Source organism: Hemitrygon akajei, chromosome 15 (genome assembly GCF_048418815.1).
Source record: "Hemitrygon akajei chromosome 15, sHemAka1.3, whole genome shotgun sequence".
Taxonomy (NCBI): domain Eukaryota; kingdom Metazoa; phylum Chordata; class Chondrichthyes; order Myliobatiformes; family Dasyatidae; genus Hemitrygon; species Hemitrygon akajei.
The window spans coordinates 6,533,808-6,556,092 of record NC_133138.1 but is presented as its reverse complement, the minus strand read 5'-3'; the positions used below and the strand labels follow the sequence as shown (position 1 = coordinate 6,556,092).

The 22,285-nt window shown below is 46.7% G+C and overlaps 1 protein-coding gene and 1 long non-coding RNA gene across 5 annotated transcripts in view; one reads left to right on the top strand and one right to left on the bottom strand.

Moving 5' to 3' along the window:
- LOC140739129 (synaptopodin) overlaps positions 1–22,285 on the bottom strand; it is a 121,864-nt gene that overhangs the window by 24,074 nt on the left and 75,505 nt on the right. For all 3 annotated transcript variants that reach the window (XM_073067100.1, XM_073067103.1, XM_073067102.1), the window contains exon 3: positions 2,860–4,178. In XM_073067100.1, coding sequence (XP_072923201.1) covers positions 2,860–4,178 — 1,319 coding nt within the window. The remainder of the gene's footprint in view (positions 1–2,859; positions 4,179–22,285) is intronic.
- Positions 96–1,054, top strand: LOC140739130 (uncharacterized). Of its 2 annotated transcripts, none has more exons than XR_012101567.1 (4): positions 96–345; positions 383–530; positions 568–863; positions 975–1,054. It is a non-coding gene; the product is annotated as an uncharacterized lncRNA (long non-coding RNA). The 2 variants fall into 2 exon arrangements; XR_012101568.1 differs by having other exon boundaries at positions 420–530; positions 975–1,052.

Below are 22,285 nucleotides of genomic sequence, written 5' to 3'. Positions count from 1 at the left end.
GATGGAGCAGATTCGATGGGCTAAACGACCTAATTCTGCTCTGATGTCTTAAGCTGTAAATATGGGTAAGTACCTGGATGGGGGGGATATGGAGAACTGTGGTCCAGGTGCGGGTCGATGGGACCTGGCAGAATAACAGTTTGGCACGGACTAGAACGGCCCGTTTCTGTGGTATGATGAGAGGACACGGGTTTAAGGTGAGAGAGGAAGAGATTTAAAAGGGTTTTAAGGGGCAACTTTTTCACACAGATGGTGATAGGTATCTGGAACGAGCTGCCAGAAAAGGTGGTTGAGGCAGGTATCATAATATTAAAGGGTGTCTGGACAGGTACACAGATAGGAAAGGTTAAAGAGTGTTTGGACAGGTACACAGATAGGAAAGGTTAAAGGGTGTCTGGACAGGTACACAGATATGAAAGGTTAAAGGGTGTCTGGACAGGTACACAGATAGGAAAGGTTAAAGGGTGTTTGGACAGGTACACAGATAGGAAAGGTTAAAGGGTGTCTGGACAGGTACACAGATAGGAAAGGTTAAAGGGTGTTTGGACAGTTACACAGATAGGAAAGGTTAAAGGGTGTTTGGACAGGTACACAGATAGGAAAGGTTAAAGGGTGTCTGGACAGGTACACAGATAGGAAAGGTTAAAGGGTGTTTGGACAGGTACACAGATAGGAAAGGTTAAAGGGTGTCTGGACAGGTACACAGATAGGAAAGGTTAAAGGGTGTTTGGACAAGTACACAGATAGGAAAGGTTAAAGGGTGTTTGGACAGGTACACAGATAGGAAAGGTTAAAGGGTGTCTGGACAGGTACACAGATAGGAAAGGTTAAAGGGTGTCTGGACAGGTACACAGATAGGAAAGGTTAAAGGGTGTTTGGACAAGTACACAGATAGGAAAGGTTAAAGGGTGTTTGGACAGGTACACAGATAGGAAAGGTTAAAGGGTGTCTGGACAGGTACACAGATAGGAAAGGTTAAAGGGTGTCTGGACAGGTACACAGATAGGAAAGGTTAAAGGGTGTTTGGACAGGTACACAGATAGGAAAGGTTAAAAGGCACATCAATTGGTACATGGACTGGAAAGGTTCGGACCAGAGGTTCCCAACCTTTTTTATATCATGAACCAATACCATTGGCCGATGAGTCCATGAACCCCAGGTTGGTAATCCTGAGCAAAATGCAGCTGAGATGGCCAGTTTGGTTGGGATGGGATTTTCAATGGATGCTGCCCAACCTGCTGAGTTCATCCAGCTTGTTTGTACGTCTGGATTTGACCGCAGCATCTGCAGTGCACTTTGTGTTTGGTTGGGATGGACCAGGTGGGCCTGTTTCTGTGCTGTTTGGCTCTATGACTCCTGCACACCGTCCTTCCCATTTCAGTCAGTGTAAAATAAGCTCACTATGGTTAGAGATCCCACATTCCAAAGATGTAGGGTTAGGGTCAGTGAGCTGCGGGCAAGCTTTGTTGGCGCTGGAAGCTCGGTGAAGCCCAGCAGCACATCCTTGGACTGTGTTGGTCGGCCCTTCGAGCATCACCGCCCAGTAACCCCAGTCTAATCACAGGACAATTTACAATGGCCAATTAACCCACTAGCTGGTATGCCTTTGTGAGAGGAAACTGCAGGAAACCCTCACATATACAGGAAGGAGCGTATAAACTTTTCTTACAATGAACGCCAGAACTGAACTCGAATTCTGATGCCCCAAGCTGGCCGCCGCACTACAGTGGCGCTCCTTCAACGAAAATTTGTCAACACTGGGGGCATATTTCACTCCACGTACACGTGACAAATAAAGATGATCTTGTTTTAAAATTTCTTTATGTGGAAGCCTCGAAAGGAAATTTCTGGGGGGGTGGTGGCGGCAGATATGCAGAAGGGAGGGGTGGGAGAACAGGCAGGCTGGGACAGAGCAGTGGCTTCACAAGAGACGGCAGGCTCTGGAATGTGGGGCAACACACAATCTGCTGGTTGAACTCAGCAGGTCGCGGGGCATCCACGGGGGACACTGAGAGCCGAGAGCCTCAATCAGCACTGAAAGAGCAGGGAGAGCCCGTGTGAGGTGATGAGGGGAAAAGGTGGAACAACTTATGCTGAGGGAACTCAGCAGGCCAGGCAGCATCCTTGGAAAAGAGGACAGTCACCATTTCGGACTGATACCCTTCTTTAGGCCGCATCAATGGAGGGAAATAGACAGTCGATGTTCCATACCGAGACTGAAAGTGGAAAGATAGTCAGTATAAAGTGATTGGGGGAACAGCTGGGAGGTGATGGGTTGATAGGCAGATGGAGGAGGGGAGAAGTGGGAATAGTGACAGAGGCTGGGAGGTGATGGGTGGATCCACTTGAGGGGGGGGATGATAGGCAGATGGAGGAGGGGAGATTCTCCTGCCTTCTCCCCATAACCTTCGATACCCTTATGAACAAAGAACCTATTAACCTCCACTTTACAACCATGGGGGGGATGCGAAGAGCATGGGCCTGAGCATGAGGAGATAATGTGTGTGAGGTACACATGCACACCTGTGAGAGGGAGGGGAGGGGTGGAAAGGAGGAGGGGAAGATGAGAGGAGGAGAGAGCGCAGAGGGAGGAGGGGAAGAAGATGGGAGAAGGAGGGGATGGCCTGCCTCCAGAGGGAGGGCTGAGGCCAGGGTGGGGCCTACTGCTCCATTGTCACTTTGGGACACCCACAGTTCGGGCTGGCACTGTGTACGCACGTTCTCCAAACTCTACTCCATTGGGTACGTAAACCTCCACCCCCTTCCTCAGATGGATGCCTTCCCTTCCTACACCCCACGGGAACGTGTGCACGCTATTAACGTCCCCTTTCAGAGAGACAGGCCACAGGGCCTCCACACCTGGGCCTCGAGTCCGGCTCTCCGTGCCGAGAAGGTGGGCCGTGGGGCCTGTGTTGCTTCTGAGGACCTGGGGGCAGCTGGTGGTAGCGTGGCTCTGTCAGGAGAGGAGGCATGCACTGGCTGGAACTCCTGTCTTCGGTTTTCGCTGGTAGTGAACCCATTAAGCCTCGGGCGTTGTGGCTTAGCGGCAGTCGGAGGAGGAGGCGATGGCTTTGAGTTGAGTTTAGCGCCTGTGGCTACGGGTGGAGGCGAGATGACAAAGGAGGCCGAGCTGAGGTGGCGGCGGCCTAATGGGGGGGCAGCCTTGATGTCACAGGCTGAGGCCTCGGGCTTGGTGCTGCACTTCCAGCCAGCGGGCAGTGAGGCAGTGGGTGAGGGAGGCCGTGGAGGTGGGGTTGGGGCTTCCAGCGTAAAGCGTTCCATCCGTGTTTGGCGCCGGGCAAACAGCTCGGCCCCTTTGCCCCGCACCTCAGCCAGGCCATGTGGAGTGGTGATGGGCCTGCGGTGAGGCCGCAGCTCGGGTGGCTTCAGGCATGAGGCCCATTCGGGTGACGGCCGCTCCTCACCCGCGGTGACGGCCGGGCTCAGGGCCGGAGCTGCAGCTGGGCCTTTGGCCTGTGCTAGCATGCAGGCTTCAGCACCCAGGCCCAGGCCTTCATCTCCTCCAACTTCCCCTCTGCCTCCTCCCTCAGCTTTGCGCTGCACGTCAGTGCCGTGGACCAACGACAGCAGCTCAGGGTTGGGCGCTAGCCTTGGCCTCTCATGGAAAGTGAACATTGGCTTCCAGCCAGGCTTGCGTATCCTCGATTGTTCCAGGATGCCCGTTCGGCCGAGTGTCAATGGTGGGTTTGGCAGAGGAGGTCGAGCAAAGCTTGAGGCCTCGGCATCCCTCCGGGCCTCGACGTCCCTCCGGGCCTCGACAGGCATCTCCAAGTAGACCTGAGCAGGTGGCGGTCTCACTGGAGCCACAGGGGCCTCAGGCCCTGTTTCAGACTGGCGGTTCTCCATCTGCACAGCTGCCTCGGCCTCAGCTGCCACTTCTTTCAGCTCCTCCTCCTCCTCCATGCTGGCCCGCTGCTCGAAGTAAGGCACGGCAGCCTCTTCGTCGGCTACACGGGCCTTGGGTTGGCCGGCGTCTCCATCCAGCGGCCTGCCGGCCCTAGGGCCGCCCAGGGTGAGCTCGTCCACCCTCTGCTTGCGGCGGTTGAACAGCAGGACCCCCTTGGAGCTGAGGCCAGGCGGGGGGGTGGGCTGGGTGGCAATCTTCTGGCTCTGGAGCTGAGCCCCTTCTGTCTCCTGCTCGCTGGCACCCTGGGGACCTGTGGGAGGGACGAAACACAGGGTTAGTGGATGTCCCCAACACTCGCAGACACCAGAATCTTCTCACCGCTAACCAAGAAATACACTGCATACTTACGGAGGGGTGAGGGGTCCCCATCCTGGACCAACACAACAGAAAACTCTCCATGCCTACCTACCGAGTATCAAATAGAGTAGCTGTGGAGAGGATGTTTCCTCTAGTGAGGGAATCTAGGACCAGAGGGCACAGCTTCAGAATAGAGGGACATCCATTTAGAACAGAGATGAGGAGGAATGAGGAGGGTGACTTCAATTCACACCACAAAAATGCCCGGTCAACAGGCGGCTCACATGCTCAGCTCCAGAAGGAATGTTGATTGCAATGATCATATGCGGGAAAAAAGTGTGATTAATGCAGTAATTTATAGTTTTGCTTGCTTTCTTTGCATTCAGCAAGTCGTCACCACAAGACATAGGAGCAGAATTGGGCCATTCAGCCCATCGAGTCTGCTCTGCCATTCCATCATGGCTGATCCTGGATCCCACTCAATCCCATACACCTGCCTTCTCACCATATCCTTTGATGTCCTGACCGATCAGGAAACGATCAACTTCTGCCTTAAATATACACACAGACTTGACCTTCACCACAGTCTGTGACAGAGCATTCCACAGATTCACTACTGTCTGGCTAAAAAAAATTCCTCCTTATCTCTGATCTAAGAAGTTGCCCCTCAATTTTCAGGCCGTGTCCTCTAGTTCTGGACACCCCCACCATATCTAGTGCACCTTATCGAGTCCTTTCAACGTTCAGTAGGTTTCAATGAGATCTCCCTGCATTCTTCTAAATTCCAGTGAGTACAGGCCCAAAGCTACCAAATGCTCCTCATATGTTAACCCCTTCATTCACAGAATCATCCTCATGAACTTCCTGTGGACCATCTCCAATGACAACACATCCTTTCTGAGATGTGAGGCCAAAACAGCTGACAATACTCCAAGTGCGGCCTGACTGGTGTCTTATAAAGGCTCAGCATCATCCTCTTGAAATAAATGCCAACATTGCATTTGCCTTCTTTACCACAGACTCAACCTGGAAATTAACCTCTAGGGAGTCTTGTGTGAGGACTCCTAAGTCCCTTTGAACCTCTGATGTTTGAACCTTCTCCCCATTTAGATAAAAGTCCACACTATTGCTCCTTTTACCAGAATGCATTATCATACATTTCCCAACTCTGTATTCCATCTGACACTTTTTGCCCATTCTTCCAATTTGTCTAAGTCCTGCTGCAATTGCATTGTTTCCTCAGCGCTACCTATTCCTCCACCTATCGTCATATAATCCACAAATTTTGCCACGAATGTGAAACAATGTGAAAAGTAGCAGCCCCAATACTGACCCCTGAGGGACACCACTGGTCACCGGCAGCCAAGCAGAAAGTGCCCCTTTACTCCCACTTGCTGCCTCCTGCCTGTCAGCCATTCCTCTATCCATGCCAGTATCTTTCCTGTAGCGCCATAGGATTTTATCTTGTTAAGCCCCTCATGCGTGGCATCTTATCAAATGACTTCTGAAAATCTAAGTAAATGACATCCACTCCTCTCCTTTGTCCTCCTTGCCTGTTACTTCCTCGAGGAACTCTAACAGATTTGTCAGGCAAGATTTCCCTTTACAGAAACCATGCTGAATTTCACTTACTTTATCATTAGTCTCCAAGTGCCCCAAAACCTCATCCTTAGTAACAGACTTCAACACTTTCCCAACACTGAGGTTGGGCGAACTGGCCTACAATTTCCTTTCCTTTGCCTTTCTCCCTTCTTAGAGAGGGGAGTGACATTTGCAATCACCCAGTCCTCGGGGACCATCCCAGAATCAAGTGATTCTTGAAAGATCATGACTAATGCACCCATTGTCTCTTCAGAAACCTCTCTCAGGACTCTGGGATGTCGTCCATCTGGTCGAAGTGACTTATCCACCCTAATACCTTACAGTTTGTCTAGCACTCTTTTCTTTGTAATAGCAATGGCACTCGTTCCTGCTCCCTGACACTCATGGACTCCTGGCACACTGTTCGTGTCTTCCACAGAGAAGATTGATGCAAAGTACTCATTAAGTTCATCTGCCATTTCTTTGTCCCCCATTACTACATCACCAGCATCATTTTCCTGTGGTCCAATATCAACTCTCACCTCCCTTTTACTCTTTATGTAACTGGAGAAACTGCTTTATATTATTGGCTAGTTTGCCCTCATATTTCATCTTTTCCCTTCTTATAGCTTTTTTAGTTACTTTTAAATTGGATTTTAAAAGCTTCCCACTCACTTTTGCTAAATGACATGGCCTTTCCAAACTCCAGCGAGTTTGATAGAGGTAAACTGTTTGCTTATTTACTTGTTTATTTCGCGATACAGTGCGAGTAGACCCTTTTGGTTCTTCGAGCCATGCCACCCCAGCAACGCCTGACAAATCCAATTTAACCCTAAACTAATCACAGGACAATTTACAATGACCAGTTAACCTACCCAGTACACCTTTGGGTTGTGGGAGGAAATCGAAGCACGCGGAGAAAACCCACACATTCCACGGGGAGAACGCACAGAGACTCCTTATAGACAGGCACAGGGATTGAACTCTGAACTCTGACGCCCCGAGCTGTAATAGCGTCACACTAACCGCTACGCTCCCCTGTGTCCCTGAGTGATGGGCAGGCGTGGGTAAACGCAAGCAGGCTTTTCTGCAGAGGGTTGAGTGAGACAAGAACTAGGGTCATGGGTTAAGGGTGAAAGGTGAGATATGAAGGCCCCTTTCCTCCCTCCCACCCACCCACTCACAATGCAATCCTCCGCCCCCAGGTCGTACTTCGGCCGAGGCCTGCTTGTTGTAAGTTGGTTCATTACTGTCACATATAACAGGACAGAGTAGTACAACCTGCCCTGCATTCTGTCTGTCTGTACGTTACACAGCGCATCGAGGCGGCACAGAATCAGGTTTATTGTGGCTGACACAAGCAAGGATGTAACGCTACGGCTTTATTAGGCACTTGAGCACCGAGAGTAGTTTTGGGCCACTTATCGAAAAAAGTATGTGCTGGCTTTGGAGGTCATTGAGAATCATTCTGGGAATGAAAGGGTTAACTTATAAGGAGCATTTGATGGCTCTGGGTCTGTACTCGCTGGAGTTTAGAAGAATGAGGGGGATCTCATTGAAACCTATTGAGTATTGAAAGCCCTTGATAGAGTGGACGTGGAGAAGATGTTTCCTGTGCTGGGGAATCTAGGTCTGCGGGGCACAGCTTCAGAACAGAGATGAGGGGGAGTTTCTTTAGCCAGAGGACAGTGAATCTGTGGAATTCAATTCCATAACATCTGTTGAGGGGAAGTCATTGAGTATATTTAAAGCAAAGGATAAAAGGTTCTTGATTAGTCAGAGTGTCAAAGGTTACAGAGAGAAGCCTGGAGACTGGGGTTGAGGGATAAAATGATGGAATGGCAGAGCAGACTCGATGGGCTGAATGGCCTAATTCTGCTCATGGTCTTATTGTCAAAGAGCAGAAGGGAAAAGAGACGGTCAGATAGATTGGCCGTTCACTGTGGACCCACATAAAGACCATGGACGGGGAGGTGATTCCAGCAGGATTTGGCTCTCGATCCAAGAACACCAGCTCCCTGCTCTGAGGCATGTCTGCCTTAATCCTCATCATTTTTTATTGATTCATCACAGAAAACTTCCTGTCCAGATGCATCACAGCTTTGTACAACAATTGCTCTGCCCGTGACCACAAGAAACTGCAGAGTTGTGGACACAGCTCAGCACATCACGGAAACCAACCCTCTCTACACTTCCCACTGTCCCATTATAATCTTGCAACTTATTCCACCCTGTAACTCACCCTCCACATCCCCAACACTACTACTTTATAACCTTATGTGCAGACACGCCTGTGCCTGGCGTCACTTTATGGACATACAATCGAATGTATAGAATCAAGCTATCTTATGTATTTATATTTATTGTGTGTTGTTTATTATTATATTGTGTTCTTCCTCTTACTGTGGTGTTTTTGTGCTGCATCGGATCCAGGGTGACAGTTATTTCACTCTCCTTTACAATTGTGTACTGGGAATAACATTAAACAATCTTGAATCTTGACTTTTGTCTACCTTGTCATGTTTTCCCTTGTTCTACCTCAATGCACCGTGTAATGAATCAATCGGTATGAACAGTGTGCAAGACGAGCTTTTCACTGTACTCTGTACACAGAACAGTACAGCACAGTACAGGCCATTCGGCCCCCCATGTTGTGCCGACCCTTTAACCTACTCTAAAATCAATCTAACCCTTCCCTCCCACATACCCTCCATTGTTCTATCACCAATGTGCTGATCTAAGAGTCTTTTAAAAGTCTCCAATGTATCTGCCTCTACCACCACCCCAGGCAGCACCCACCACTCTCTGTGTAGAAACGTCTCCAATGTATCTGCCTCTACCACCACCCCAGGCAGCGCACACCACTCTCTGTGTAGAAACGTCTCAATGTATCTGCCTCTACCACCACCCCAGGCAGCGCACACCACTCTCTGTGTAGAAACGTCTCAATGTATCTGCCTCTACCACCACCCCAGGCAGCGCACACCACTCTCTGTGTAGAAACGTCTCAATGTATCTGCCTCTACCACCACCCCAGGCAGCACCCACCACTCTCTGTGTAGAAACGTCTCAATGTATCTGCCTCTACCCCCACCCCAGGCAGCGCACACCACTCTCTGTGTAGAAACGTCTCAATGTATCTGCCTCTACCACCACCCCAGGCAGCGCACACCACTCTCTGTGTAGAAACGTCTCAATGTATCTGCCTCTACCACCACCCCAGGCAGCGCACACCACTCTCTGTGTAGAAACGTCTCAATGTATCTGCCTCTACCACCACCCCAGGCAGCGCACACCACTCTCTGTGTAGAAACGTCTCAATGTATCTGCCTCTACCACCACCCCAGGCAGCGCACACCACTCTCTGTGTAGAAAACTTGCCTCTGACATCCCCCATATATCCCTTGAACCAGCTGAAAATTATACTCGTTCCCCCCCCCCCCCCGTATCAGCCACTTCCACCCTTGGAAAAAGTTTCTGTCCACTCAATCTCTGCCTCTTATCATCTTGTACACCCCTATCAAGTCACCTCTCATCCTCCTTCACTCCAAAGAGAAAAGGCCCAGCTCACTCAACCTATCCTTGTAAGACACACTGTCTAATCCAGGCAGCCTCAGAGTACGTGTGAGGATAAAAATCCCATTTCCCAGTTCAGCAGAGCTAAATGACTTCTCGCTCTAGCCTTGTGTCAATATTTACCCCCGCACTAACATCGCTAAAACATCTGTTTGTTTTGGCTTTGTTTCCTAAGCATCATTTGCCAGCAGGTATCTTGCGTTGAACGGTGCTACAGAAATGCATGCCCAGCAACAAGGACATCTCCAAAAGTTGATGCCTCAAAAAGGCAGCATCCATTATTAAGGACCCCCAGCACCCAGGCCATGCCCTGTTCTCATTGCTACCATCAGGTAGGAGGTACAGCAGCCTGAAGAAACTCATTCAACGATTCAGGAGCAAACATGAGGAAATCTGCAGATGCTGGAAATTCAAACAACACACACAAAACCTGACGAAGGGTCTCGGCCCGAAACGTCGACAGCGCTTCTCCCTATAGATGCTGCCTGGCCTGCTGTGTTCCACCAGCATTTTGTCAATGATTCAGGAACAGCTTCTTCCCCTCTGCCATCCAATTCCTAAATGGTCCATAAACCCATGAGCACTTCTGTACCTCACATTCTTCCCCTCTTTTTGCACTACTTAATTAAATATAATAAATAAGTAAATAAATATCTAAATTACTAGTGAGCTTATTATCAAAGTACATATATCTCACCATATACAACCTCCAGATTCATTTTCTTGTGGATGTTAACAGTAAATCCGAGAAACACAATGAAAGGCCACACCCAACAGGGCCAGTGTGCAAAAGACAATGCATTGTGCAAATCCCAAAAATAAAGAACAAGAAAAATAACGATAATAATAAATAAGCAATAAATAAGGAGAACACGAGATGAAGACTCTTTAAAAGTGAGACCACGGTTTGTGAGGACTGTTCAGTGATGGGGCAAGTAAATTTGAGCGAAGTTATCCCCTCTGGTTCAGGAGCCTGATGGGTGAGGGATGATAACTGTTCCTGAACCTGGTGGTGAGGGTCCTGAGGCTCCTGATGGCAGGGGTGAGAAGAGAGCGTGTCCTGGGTGGTGGGGGTCCCTGATGATGGATCCTGTGACAGTGTTTCATGTAGGTGTGCTCTATGAGATATTTATATATTACAATAAGAAATACATATTTAATGAGATATAATTAAATATGTATTCCTCGCTGTAATTTATAGTTTTTAACGTATTGCCATGTACTGGTACCGCAAAACGAATTTCACGAAGCACGCCAGTGATTTTGATTCTGGACGGGTCGCCCCGCACCTCTGGAGATGTGAGAACCACCAGGAGATGGCGCCACATGTACAGGGAGGGCTAAACAGAGTCCGGCTCAGCCGCAGAATTAAACAGCAGAAAACAGTGAACAATTAAAACGCCGCTAACCTGTCAGTAAGCGAGTCTTCAGAACGCATACAGCCCCCAAGGAGGCGGACAACTCCTGTCTGCTCTGTCGGGAAAATATCCCATCTAATGTGATGGTGTTAAAACAGATTTCTCCTCACTACGCTCCTAATTAATAACATTTCAAAACCTACTTCCCGCAGTTCTCTCTCTAAAAACAAAAAAAGTCTGATTTAACACAGCATTTAATTAATCTGAGAAATTTTATTTCATAATTAGTTCCAATTTAACGTCGCTACCAAATTTATAACTTTTTAAAAGTTTTAAAGCATTCTAAAGTTTATTAAGCAAAGATATTTTTAACATTTAATTTTGTAGAGATCTTTATTTACTGTTTCTGTAGTTGAAAAAAAAATGTAGGATTAGTTATTCAGTCCTATTTTTTTCTGTTTCTTACCTTCGCCTCTTAGTTGAGATCAAACGTTAAAAGTTGTCCACTGCTCTTTGGAAATCAGAAACGCCCTTTTTATCTTGCCAGGGTGCTATTAGATCGCCGACAGCAGATGTATGCGTCTGTCAAACTAACTTGCTGTACGGCGCAATGAAATCACCGGAGCGGATTAAATAGCAAAGAATCTCAAACGAACTGAATCGCGATCCAAATTTGCAGCGTACAGAAACCAAACCCAGACAGCGACGATTTTTCCCCTCCCGGGTCATAGCGCCCGCCCTGTTACACGCCTCCTCTTAAAGCAACGAATTGCGCAATGCTGGTATTATTTGTAATTTTGATCCTAGCTCTTAAATATGTTTCAGACTGGGCTGATCTAAAATTATCTTAATTACAGCGAAAACAAGGTGAATTTTCGCATATTTGAGCTTTAGACGAATCCAGGCCTGTACTCACTAGAGTTTAGAAGAATGAAGGAGGATCTCAGTGAAAACTATTGAATATTAAAAGGTCCAGATACAGTCAACATGTAGAAAATATTTCCTACCGTAGGGGAGTCTAGGACCAGAGGGCACAGCCTCGGAATAGAGGGACATCCACTTAGAACAGAGATGAGGAGGAATTTCTTTAGCCAGAAGGTGGTGAATCTGCAGAATTCATTGCCACAGATGAGTGGCAAGTCACTGGGTATATTTAAAGCAGAGGTTGATAGGTTCTTGATTAGTAAGGTTAGCAGGAGAACAGTGAAAGGTCAAGAGGGAAGACCGGAGAATGGGGCTGAGAGAGATAATGAGTCAGCCATGAAAGTGTGGCAGGCAGACTCGATGGGCTGAATGGCCTATTTCCGCTCTGATGGCTTATGGTCTTTAATTGTGGGTATGTAACGGCAATGAGGGGGATGTTCTGATTTCTTGAAAGTGGCATCACAGGTAGATGGGGTCGTAAAGAGCTTTTGGCACATTCATAAGTCAATGTATTGAGGACAGGAGATGGGATGCTATGGTGAAGTTATATAAGACATTGGTGAGGCCCAATCTGGAGTGTTGTGAACAAGAGAAAATCTGTAGAGCTGGAAGTCCAAGCAACACACAAAATGCTGGAGAAACTCAGCAGGTCAGGCAGCATCTATTGGAAAAGAGTAAACAGTTGAAGGGTCTCGGCCCGAAACGTCAACTCTACTTTTTTTCCAGAGATGCTGCCTGGCCTCCAGAGATCCTCCAGCATTTTGTTGGAGTATTGTGTGCGGTTTTGGTCACCCACCAACAGGAAAGATGTAAGAAAGAGATTGAAGGAGTGCAGAGAATGTTTACCAGGATGTTGGTGGACTTGAGGATCGGAGTTATAGGGGAAGGTTGAACAGGACAGGACTTTATTCCCTGGAGCGTAGGAGAATGAGGGGGGATTTGATAGAGCTATATTCAAGCTGGCTTTTTCCACTGAGGTTTGGAGAGACTACAACCAGAGGTCATGGGTTAAGGGTGAAAGGTGAAATGTTTAAAGGGAACCTGAGGGAGAACTTTTTCACTCAGAGGCTGGTGAGAGTGTAGAATGAGCTGCCAGTGGTGGGTGAGGGATTTGATTTCAACACTTAAGAGAAGCTTGTATGGGTACGTGGATGGGAGGGGTATGGGGCTATGGTCCAGGTACAGGTCGATGGGAACAGACCGAAGGACACTTTGGCACTTACTAGATGGGCCAAATGGCCTATTGCTGCTCTGTACTGCTCTATAACTCTATGTCATTAGTTGTAACTTCTCCTGGTGAGAGCAGTTAGGTACCGTGTTTCCTGCTTTCACAGAACACAGAACAGTATAGCGACAGACCACTCTGCTCAGCATGTCTGTGCTGACCAAATCAAAGCTGCACATTTGCCTGAGCACAGTCTATATCTCCCCATTCTCTGTCTGACCGCCTCTTCTACACCTCCTTTTTATCTGCTTTCAACCCTACCCTGCCAACACGTCCCAGGCACCCAGCCATCCCTGTGTTAAAAAATAATTGTCTCATAAATCTCCTTTTAAAATTTTTCCCTTGTGCCGTATAACTGTGCACATTCCCACAACTATTTGACATTCCCACCCTGGAATAAAGACTGACTATCCAGATAGCCCCAAGCAACACACACAAAATGCTGGAGGAACTCTGCAAATAAAGCAGTATCTATAGAGGGGAATAAATAGTCAATGTTATCTCTGTCTCTCTCCCTCTATCTCTGTAATTCTATCTCAATCACTCTCCACCTCACTTTCTACATTTTTGCTATCTCTCTCGTAATCTCCCTCTCTCTGTATCACTCTCTCTCTCTATATATATATATATATATATATATCTTTCTCTGTAAGTCTTTCTCTCTTTATAAATAGGTGAGATTCTGCAGGTACTGGAAATCCAGAGGAAAACACACAAAATGCTGAAGGAACTCAGCAGGCCAGGCAGCATTTAAGGATGTAAGTAAACTATCGATATCTCTCTTTTTCTGTCTCTCCCCCCTCTCTCTTTCTCTGTAGCTTTATCCCACTTTATAAACACAAGAGATTCTGCAAATGCTAGAAATTTTGTGCAACACACACAAAATGCTGCAGGAACTCAGCAAGTCAGGCAGCATCTATAGAGGGAAATACTGTTGACGTGTTGGGCCAAGACTCTTCATCAGGAAAGTCAAAAGGCCTAAACTGAGCTGTACCATTGTATGTTCTGCGTACCACATCCTACACATTGCTGTTTCCTGAATCGTGCTTTCACACACTGAACAGCAGGGAGTTCACTCTACAGTATCTGAGTCCAATGTTTATCCCCTTGCCCATGTTATTAACACATTCAAAGTTCAAAGTAAGTTTTATTATCAGAGTACATAAATGTCACCACATATAACCCTGAGATTCACTTTCTTCAGGTATGCTCAGCAAATCTGTAGAACAGTGACTGCAACAGGATCAATAAAAAATCAGGTAGACCATAGGAGATAATGCAAAAGTAAATAAATAACAAGAACATGAGATAACGAGATAAAGAGTCTTGAAAGTGCGATCACTGGTTGTGGGAACATCTCAATGGACAGACAAGCGAATGCACTTCTCCCTTTTGTTCAAGAGCCTGATGGTTGTTCAACCTGGCGGGATCCCATCTCAGGAGATAATGAAACCATTAATTCACCAATTCAGCCCGGTCCATCATAGGCATCGTCCTGCCCACCACTGACAGCATCTACAGGAGACCTTGCCTCGAGAAGGCAGCATCTACCACCCATCACCTGCTCAAGATTTCCAGTCCTACAGAACCTCTTATATTTACCAATATCTTACTGGTGTATGGGAACATTTTGCTGTGTGAAAATGAGGCACCAATTAGCTGGGTATTCATTGGCTGTGAAGCATTCGGGGTGGAGGAAGCTGGGACAGTTGTTCTGACTGGCTGCATTACCATCTGGTGGCAGTGGTGTGTGTGTGTGTGTGTGGGGGGGGGGTCTATTGCACAGGACTGAAAGAAGCTACAGAAAGTTGTAAAATTACTCAGCTCCATCTCGGGTACTCGCCTCCCTCGTATCCAAGACATCTTCAAGGAGCGGTGCCTCAGAAAGGCAGCATCCATTACTAAGGACCTCTAGCACCTAGGACATTCCCTCTTCTCACTGTTACCATCAGGAAAGGGGTACAGGAGTCTGAAAGCACACACTCAGCGTTTCAGGAACAGCTTCCTCCCCTCTGGAATATGATTTCTAAATGGACATTAAACCCATGAACATTACCTCACTTTTTAAATTATTTCTGTTTTTGCACTATTTTTAATATACTATTATATATATTACTGAAATTCAGTTTTTTCTCTATTATCATGTATTGCTGGCTCAAAGACAACAAATTCTGCGACGTGTGCAGACGATGTTAAACTTGATTCTGATTGATACTGCTTTATTACCCTCACATGTTCCACAGCAGCTTTGGCTCGGCACGCCATCTAAACTTTGACAAACTTCTGTAGATGTGTGATGGAGAGTACGTTGACTGTTGCATCACAGTCTGCTATGGTACTAATCCTACAAAAAATAATGGATACAGCCCAGTCCATCACAGGTAATGCTCTCCCCACCACTGAGCACTTCTACATGAAACGGTGTCGCAGGAAAGCAGCATCCATCATCAGGGATCTCCACAACCAGGACTTGCTCCCTTCTGGCTGCTGCCATCAGGAAGGAGGTAGAGGAGCATCAGGACCCTCACCATCCCGTTCAGGAACAGTTATTACTCCTCAATCACCAGGCTCCTGAACCAGAGGGGGTAACTTCACTCACCCCATCACTGAACTGTTCCCACAACTAATGGACTCATTTTCAAGGACTCATCATCTCATGTTCTCAATGTATTCATTATTTATGTATTTATTTGCTTATTATTATTATGCTTCTTATTTGTAATTGTACAATCTGTTGCACGTTAGTTGTTTCTTTGTCTTTGTTTTGTGGTCTTTCATTGGCTCTACTGTATCTATGTGAATGCCTGCAAGTAAATAAATTTCGGGATTGTATACAGTGACACATTGGTACTTTAACAATAAATCTACCTTGAACTTTTAACAGTAACAATGCAGAATAAAGCGTAAGAATCATGGAGGAAGTGCCTGCGGGTAAATAATAATGTGCAAAATCATAATGAGATAGACTGTGAGGCTATGGTACCAGAGGTCCATTCAAGAGTCTGATAACAACGGGATAGAAGCTGTATTTGAACCTAGTGATATGAGATTTTCTGCCCGACAGGAGAGGGGGGAAGAGAGAATGTCTGGGGCGGGTGGGGTCTTTGATTCTGCCGGCTGTTTTACTGAGACAAGTGAGAAGTGTAGACAGAGTCCGTGGAGGGGAGGCTGGTTTCCGTGACGTGTCCACAACTCTCTGCAGTTTCCTGTGGTCACGGGCAGAGCCATTGCCGTACCGAGCCGGGATGCAGCTGGAGAGGATACAGTCCATGGTGCATCGATAAGAATGTGAAAAGCAGAAAGGCGAGTTCTCCACCTCTGTGGCGAACGTACTCTCAGCAGAACTCACTTTATTAGTACATCCCATACCTAATGAAGTGGCCATTGTGTCTTCTGCTGCTGTAGGTTTGTCAGAAATGCTGTTGTAACTTGTGGTTACTCGAGTTACTAACACTTCCTATCAGCTTCAAAGTTCAAGTTCAAAAGTTCAAAGCTTGAACCAGTCTGACCATTCTCCTCTGACCTCTCTCATCCACAAGGTGTTTTCACCCACAGACCTGCCGCTCACTGGATGTTTTATGTTTTTTGTTCCTCGCACCATTCTCTGTAAACTCTAAACTGTTGTGCGTGAAAATCTCAGGAGATCAGCACTTTCTGGGATACTCAAACCACCCCATCTGGCACCAACGATCATCCCACAGTCAAAGTCACTTAGATCTCCATTCTAATGTTTGGTCTGAACAACTGAACCTCTTGTCCATGTCTGCATGCTTTTATGCATCGGGTTGCTGCCACATGATTGGCTGGTTAGATATTTCCATTAACCAGCAGGTGTACAGGTGTACCTAATAAAGTGGCCACTCAGCACGTGTCAGATCTTGCTAATTACAAACTCACTGACTCATTCACTACACCAAACTGTGACCACATAGACAACGCCGAGTGAAAATACTGTGGGTACTTCACTCACCCCAACTCTGAACTGATTCCTCAACCTACAGGCTCACAGACTCTAAACTCATGTTCTCAGCATTATCCATCTTTCTACCCCTCTCTCTCTCCGTCTATCTAGCTATCTATTTATTTATTTGTTATTTTCTATTTGCCTGTTGGCAGAGTTTGCCTGTTGCATATTGGTTGTTTGTCAGTGCCTGTTTATAGTTTTTCACTGATTCTGTTGTATTTCTTCATTTTGCTGTAAATGCTACAAGAAGATGAATTTTGAGATAGTGTATGGTCACCCAGGACATGCCCTCTTCTCATTGCTACCATCGGGGAGGAGGTACAGGAGCCTGAAGACACACACTCAATGTTTCAGGAACAATTCTTCTCCGCCATCTGATTTCTGAATGGACAACAAACCCATGAATTACCTCCCTACTTTTCCTCTTTTTGCACTATTTGTTTAATTTATCATATTTATAGATACTTGTTGTTGTAATTTATAGTATTTTATTATTATGTATTGCTTTGCACTGTGGCCGTAAAACAACAAATTTCATGACATATGCCGGAAATATTAAACCCGTTTCTGATTCTGACATACGTATATGCACTTTGATAATAAATTTACTCTGAATTTTGAATGTCCATGGATTTAAGGGTTTCTCATTCCAGTGTTCTAGCGATTACATACTGTAAAACTAAAGCTCCCAAATTCACTCATCTCTTGGCTGTCCAAGTGCCACGTGCCGTCTCCCTTGTAACTTTAATTGTCTAGAGACGTGACGCATGCCTAGCTGGTTTACAATGTCAGTACTTTGCTGACCAGTGTTTAACAAGTGCACTGTCCTTTGCGGTTTGTCACCAGTCACAGAGAGAAGCAAACTATTGTTCCAGGAGACACGTGGCTCTTGGAATATTTGTTCTCTCTAATCCTCCAGCCCTCATCTGCCAGATTAAATCACCAGATGCTTACCCTAGAGTGGTTTAAATTAGCAGTCTCGATGATCCCTTTTAAACACTGTATGTTCTCCTCTCCCATTACAAATCCGTACTTTCACCTCTAACTCGGGGGTTCCCAACCTGGGGTCCACAGTCCCTCAGATAACGGTCAGGGTCCATGGCATAAAAAAAGAAGGGAACCCCTGTGTTAAGTTTATTTTGATATAATTCTTCATTCTTTATCATTGTTGAATGTTGCTTTTTGTTGCATGTCATCCCTGACCGACACACCACAGCAAATTCCTAATCCATGTAAGTGTGTATATCGAATAAAGTTGATCCTTGATCCCTATTCACCTTGTCTGTCTATGCCCCTCATGATTATAGAAACCTCTATAAGGTCGTCCTTGCTCTCCTACACTCCAGGGAAAAACAATTTGCGTCAGGTTGGTTCCTGCATTGGCAGATTTGCTGGATGATAAAATCGTGTTGATTAGTCCTGTCTAGGCCTCAGCCTTTTAGAGTCACAGAGTTGTACACCATAGAAACAGGCCCTTCAGCCCATCACATACATGTTGGCCAATATGCCTATCTACACTAATCCCACTTGCCTGCACAAACTCTACAGTACTGTGTAAGAGCCTTAGGCATGTATGTATATCTCGAGGTTGCCTAACACTTCTGCACAATACTGTAGTACAGCGCCTATAAAAAGTATTCTCCATCCTTGGAAGTTTTCACGTTTTATTGTTTTACAACATTGAGTCACAGTGGATTTAATTTGGTTTTTTTTACACTGATCGACAGAAAAAGGACTTTGGTGTCAAAGTGGAAACATATCTCTACAAATTAATTACAAATATAAAACACAAAATAATTGATTGCATGTGAACATATGAAATAGGAGCAGGAGTCGGCCACCTGGCCTGTCGAGCCTGCCCCGCTGTTCAGTAAGATCACGGCTGATCTGGCCATGGACTCATCTCCACCTACCTGCCTTTTCCCCATAACCTTTCATTCCTCCTTCAAGTCAGTATTTAGTAGAAGCACCTTTGGCAGCAATTACAGCCTTGAGTCTGTGTGGATAGGTCTCTATCAGCTTTGCACATCTGGACACTGCAATTTTTCCCCATTCTTTACAAAACTGCTCAAGCTCTGTCAGATTGCACGGGGATCGTGAGTGAACAGCCCTTTTCAAGTCCAGCCGCAAATTCTCAATTGGATTGAGGTCTGGACTCTGACTTGGCCACTCCAGGACATTAACTTTGTTGTTTTTAAGCCATTCCTGTGTAGCTTTGGCTTTATGCTTGGGGTCATTGTCTTGCTGGAAAGCAAATCTTCTCACAAGTCTCAGTTCCCTTGCAGACTGCATCAGGTTTTCCCCCAGGATTTCCCTGTATTTTGCTGCATTCATTTTACCCTCTACCTTCACAAGCCTTCCAGGGCCTGATGCAGTGAAGCATCCCCACAGCATGATGCAGCCACCACCATGCTTCACGGTCGGGATGGTGTGTTTTTGATTATGTCCAGTGTTTGGTTTATGCCAAGCATAACGTTCGGACTGGAAGCTCAATTTTGGTTTAATCAGACCATAGAACCTTCTTCCAGCTGACTTCAGAGACTCCCACATGCCTTCTGGCAAATTCCAGCTTAGATTTCATGTGAGTTTTTTCCAACAGTGGCTTTCTCTTTGCCACTCTCCCATAAAGCTGTGACTGGTGAAGCACCCGGGTAACAGTTGTTGTATGTGCAGTCTCTCCCATCTCAGCCACTGAAGATTGTAACTCCTCCAGAGTTGTCATAGGTCTCTTGGTGGCCTCCCTCACTTGTCCCCTTCTTGCACGGTCACTCAGTTTTTGAGGACGGCCTGCAGTAGGCAGATTTACAGCTGTGCCATATTCTTCCCATTTCTTCATGACTGATTTAACTCCAAGGGATATTCAGTGATCTGGAAATTTACTTCTATCCATCTCCTGACTTGTGCTTTTCAATAACCTTTTCATGGAGTTGCCTGGAGTGTTCTTCTGTCTTCATGGTGTAGTTTTTGCCAGGATACTGACTCACCAACAGTTGGACCTTCCAGATACAGGAGTATTTTTACTACAATCGATTGAAACACACAGGTGATCTCCATTTAACTAATTATGTGACTTCTTAAACCAATTGGCTGCATCAGTGATACTTTTGTATGTCATATTAAAGGGGTTGAATACTTATGAGGAGCTGGGAGGTGATAGGTGAGACCAGGTGAGGGAAAGGTGATGAAGTGAGATACTGGGAGGTGATAGGTGAGACCAGGTGAGGGGGAAGGGGATGAAGTGAGACACTGGGAGGTGATAGGTGAGACCAGGTGAGGGGGAAGGTGGATGAAGTGAGACGCTGGGAGGTGATAGGTGAGACCAGGTGAGGGGGAAGGTGATGAGGTGAGACACTGGGAGGTGATAGGTGAGACCAGGTGAGGGGGAAGGTGATGAGGTGAGACACTGGGAGGTGATAGGTGAGACCAGGTGAGGGGGAAGGTGGGTGGGTAAGTGGGGGATGAAGTGAGACACTGGGAGGTGATAGGTGAGACCAAGTGAGGGGGAAGGTAGGTGGGTGGGGTGGGGAGGGGGATGAAGTGAGACACTGGGAGGTGATAGGTGAGACCAGGTGAGGGGAAGGTGATGAGGTGAGACACTGGGAGGTGATAGGTGAGACCAGGTGAGGGGGAAGGTGGGTGGGTGAGTGGGGGATGAAGTGAGACACTGGTAGGTGATAGGTGAGACCAGGTGAGGGGGAAGGTAGGTGGGTGGGGAGGGGGATGAAGTGAGACACTGGGAGGTGATAAATGGAAGAGTTAAAGGGCTGAAGAAGAGGGAATCTGATAGGAGAGGAGAGTGGACTATGGGAGAAAGGGAAGGAGGAGGGGTACCTGAGGGAGTTGATGGGCAAGTGAAGAGAAGAGAAGGGGTGAGATGGGAGCTGGATGAGAAATGGAAGACAGAGAGGTGGAAACGGGGGGGGGGGGAGAAATTACTAGAAGTTAGAGAAATCAATGTTCATGCCATCAGGTTGAAGGCTACCCCCCTCTTCATATTCTGGCATCTGCCCCTCCCTTTCCAGTCCTGCCGAAGGGGTATGACTGGTAACATCAGCTGTTTATTTCTCTCCTTAGGAGCTTTTCCTTCTCACATGAAAACAATGCCCTTTAGTTTTTGGTTCCCTTTCACTGAGAAGAAGACTATATGTGCTCGCCTGTCTACGTCCTGTACAATTTTATAAACTCCTTCAGACCTTTTGATGGTCGGGGTCAACTATGGTATTGCATCCCAGCTGTCTACATGATACGCAGGCGAGGAGGATTTGATATGGAGAGCAAGCTGTTGTCCATGTGGCAGTCTCCCCCTTCTCCACGCAGCTGGTGAGTCCAAAGAGACTGGTACAATCTGGTACCAGCAGCGCCACAGGAGTTGTCAGTAAGCATTGAACTCAATGTCGGACTGCCTCAGGGTCTCCAGCTCTGCACTTTTCCTCAGGGTTTACTCCCCAAGCCTTCCCCATGACTGGGTATAGCCACAAGGTTTGAGATCAGAATTCTCCTTCTCCTATATGACCTGCCAGCCATAGCTGACGTGCCCCATCTGCTCAAAGCGACTGGTTTTAAGGTGCTAGTAAACCACCTTTGCCCCTTCTCCTGTCAGTAGAAATGGTTCCACCAGGCTTAGTAGGTAAACCAAATGTGAAGGTCAGGAGCTGGGACTTGGTCGTCAGAAACTATCTGAGGTGCACGCCATTGGGAGCTTATCTCTACTACCACTGTAGGCAGTAACAATCTTCAGGAACCTCAGCCTCCTACGCTCCAAAGAACAAAGTCCCAGCCTGCCCAACCCTCTCCCTAGAAGTCAGGCCCTTGAGTTCTGGCAGCATTTGAAATGTTCTTTGAACTCTCTCCGGCTTAATAATGTTCTTACCGTAACAGGTAACCATCACTGTACAGAATCCTCCAGCAATGGCCTCATCAAAGTTTAGTAAGCTTCCTCAAGGTTGTCATTGAGGTTGGCATTCTTCAAGGTTAAGGCTGAGAATTGGGATGGCCCCTTTGACAGTTCCCTTAATTGGTCTTGTTCGTATTGGAGGCAATTCTCTAAGAGATACAATATACCTTTTGATGTTGCTCAGGGAAGCTGTCTTGGCCCTTACTTGTCTCTACACATACTTCCCTTCAGAGACATCATTCAAGAGCATAAACTTGATTTTCACAGCTGTGCAGAAGAAACACAATTGTATATCTGATGACAATAACACCCTCTCTGATATGGTGCAATAAACAAATCAATGAGCAATAATTCTTAAAACTGAGTGCAGATAACACTAAGATACTTCTGGCTGGTCCAAAAGCTCAGAGATAAACTTCTAGATAAATTTTGCAACTTGGCTTCCTTTGTAAAGTCAGAAGTAACAAGCCTGTGTTGATTCCGATTTGAATTTTAAATCCCACAAAGGAAGTAAGCAGAGCAGCATTTCTACACTTGA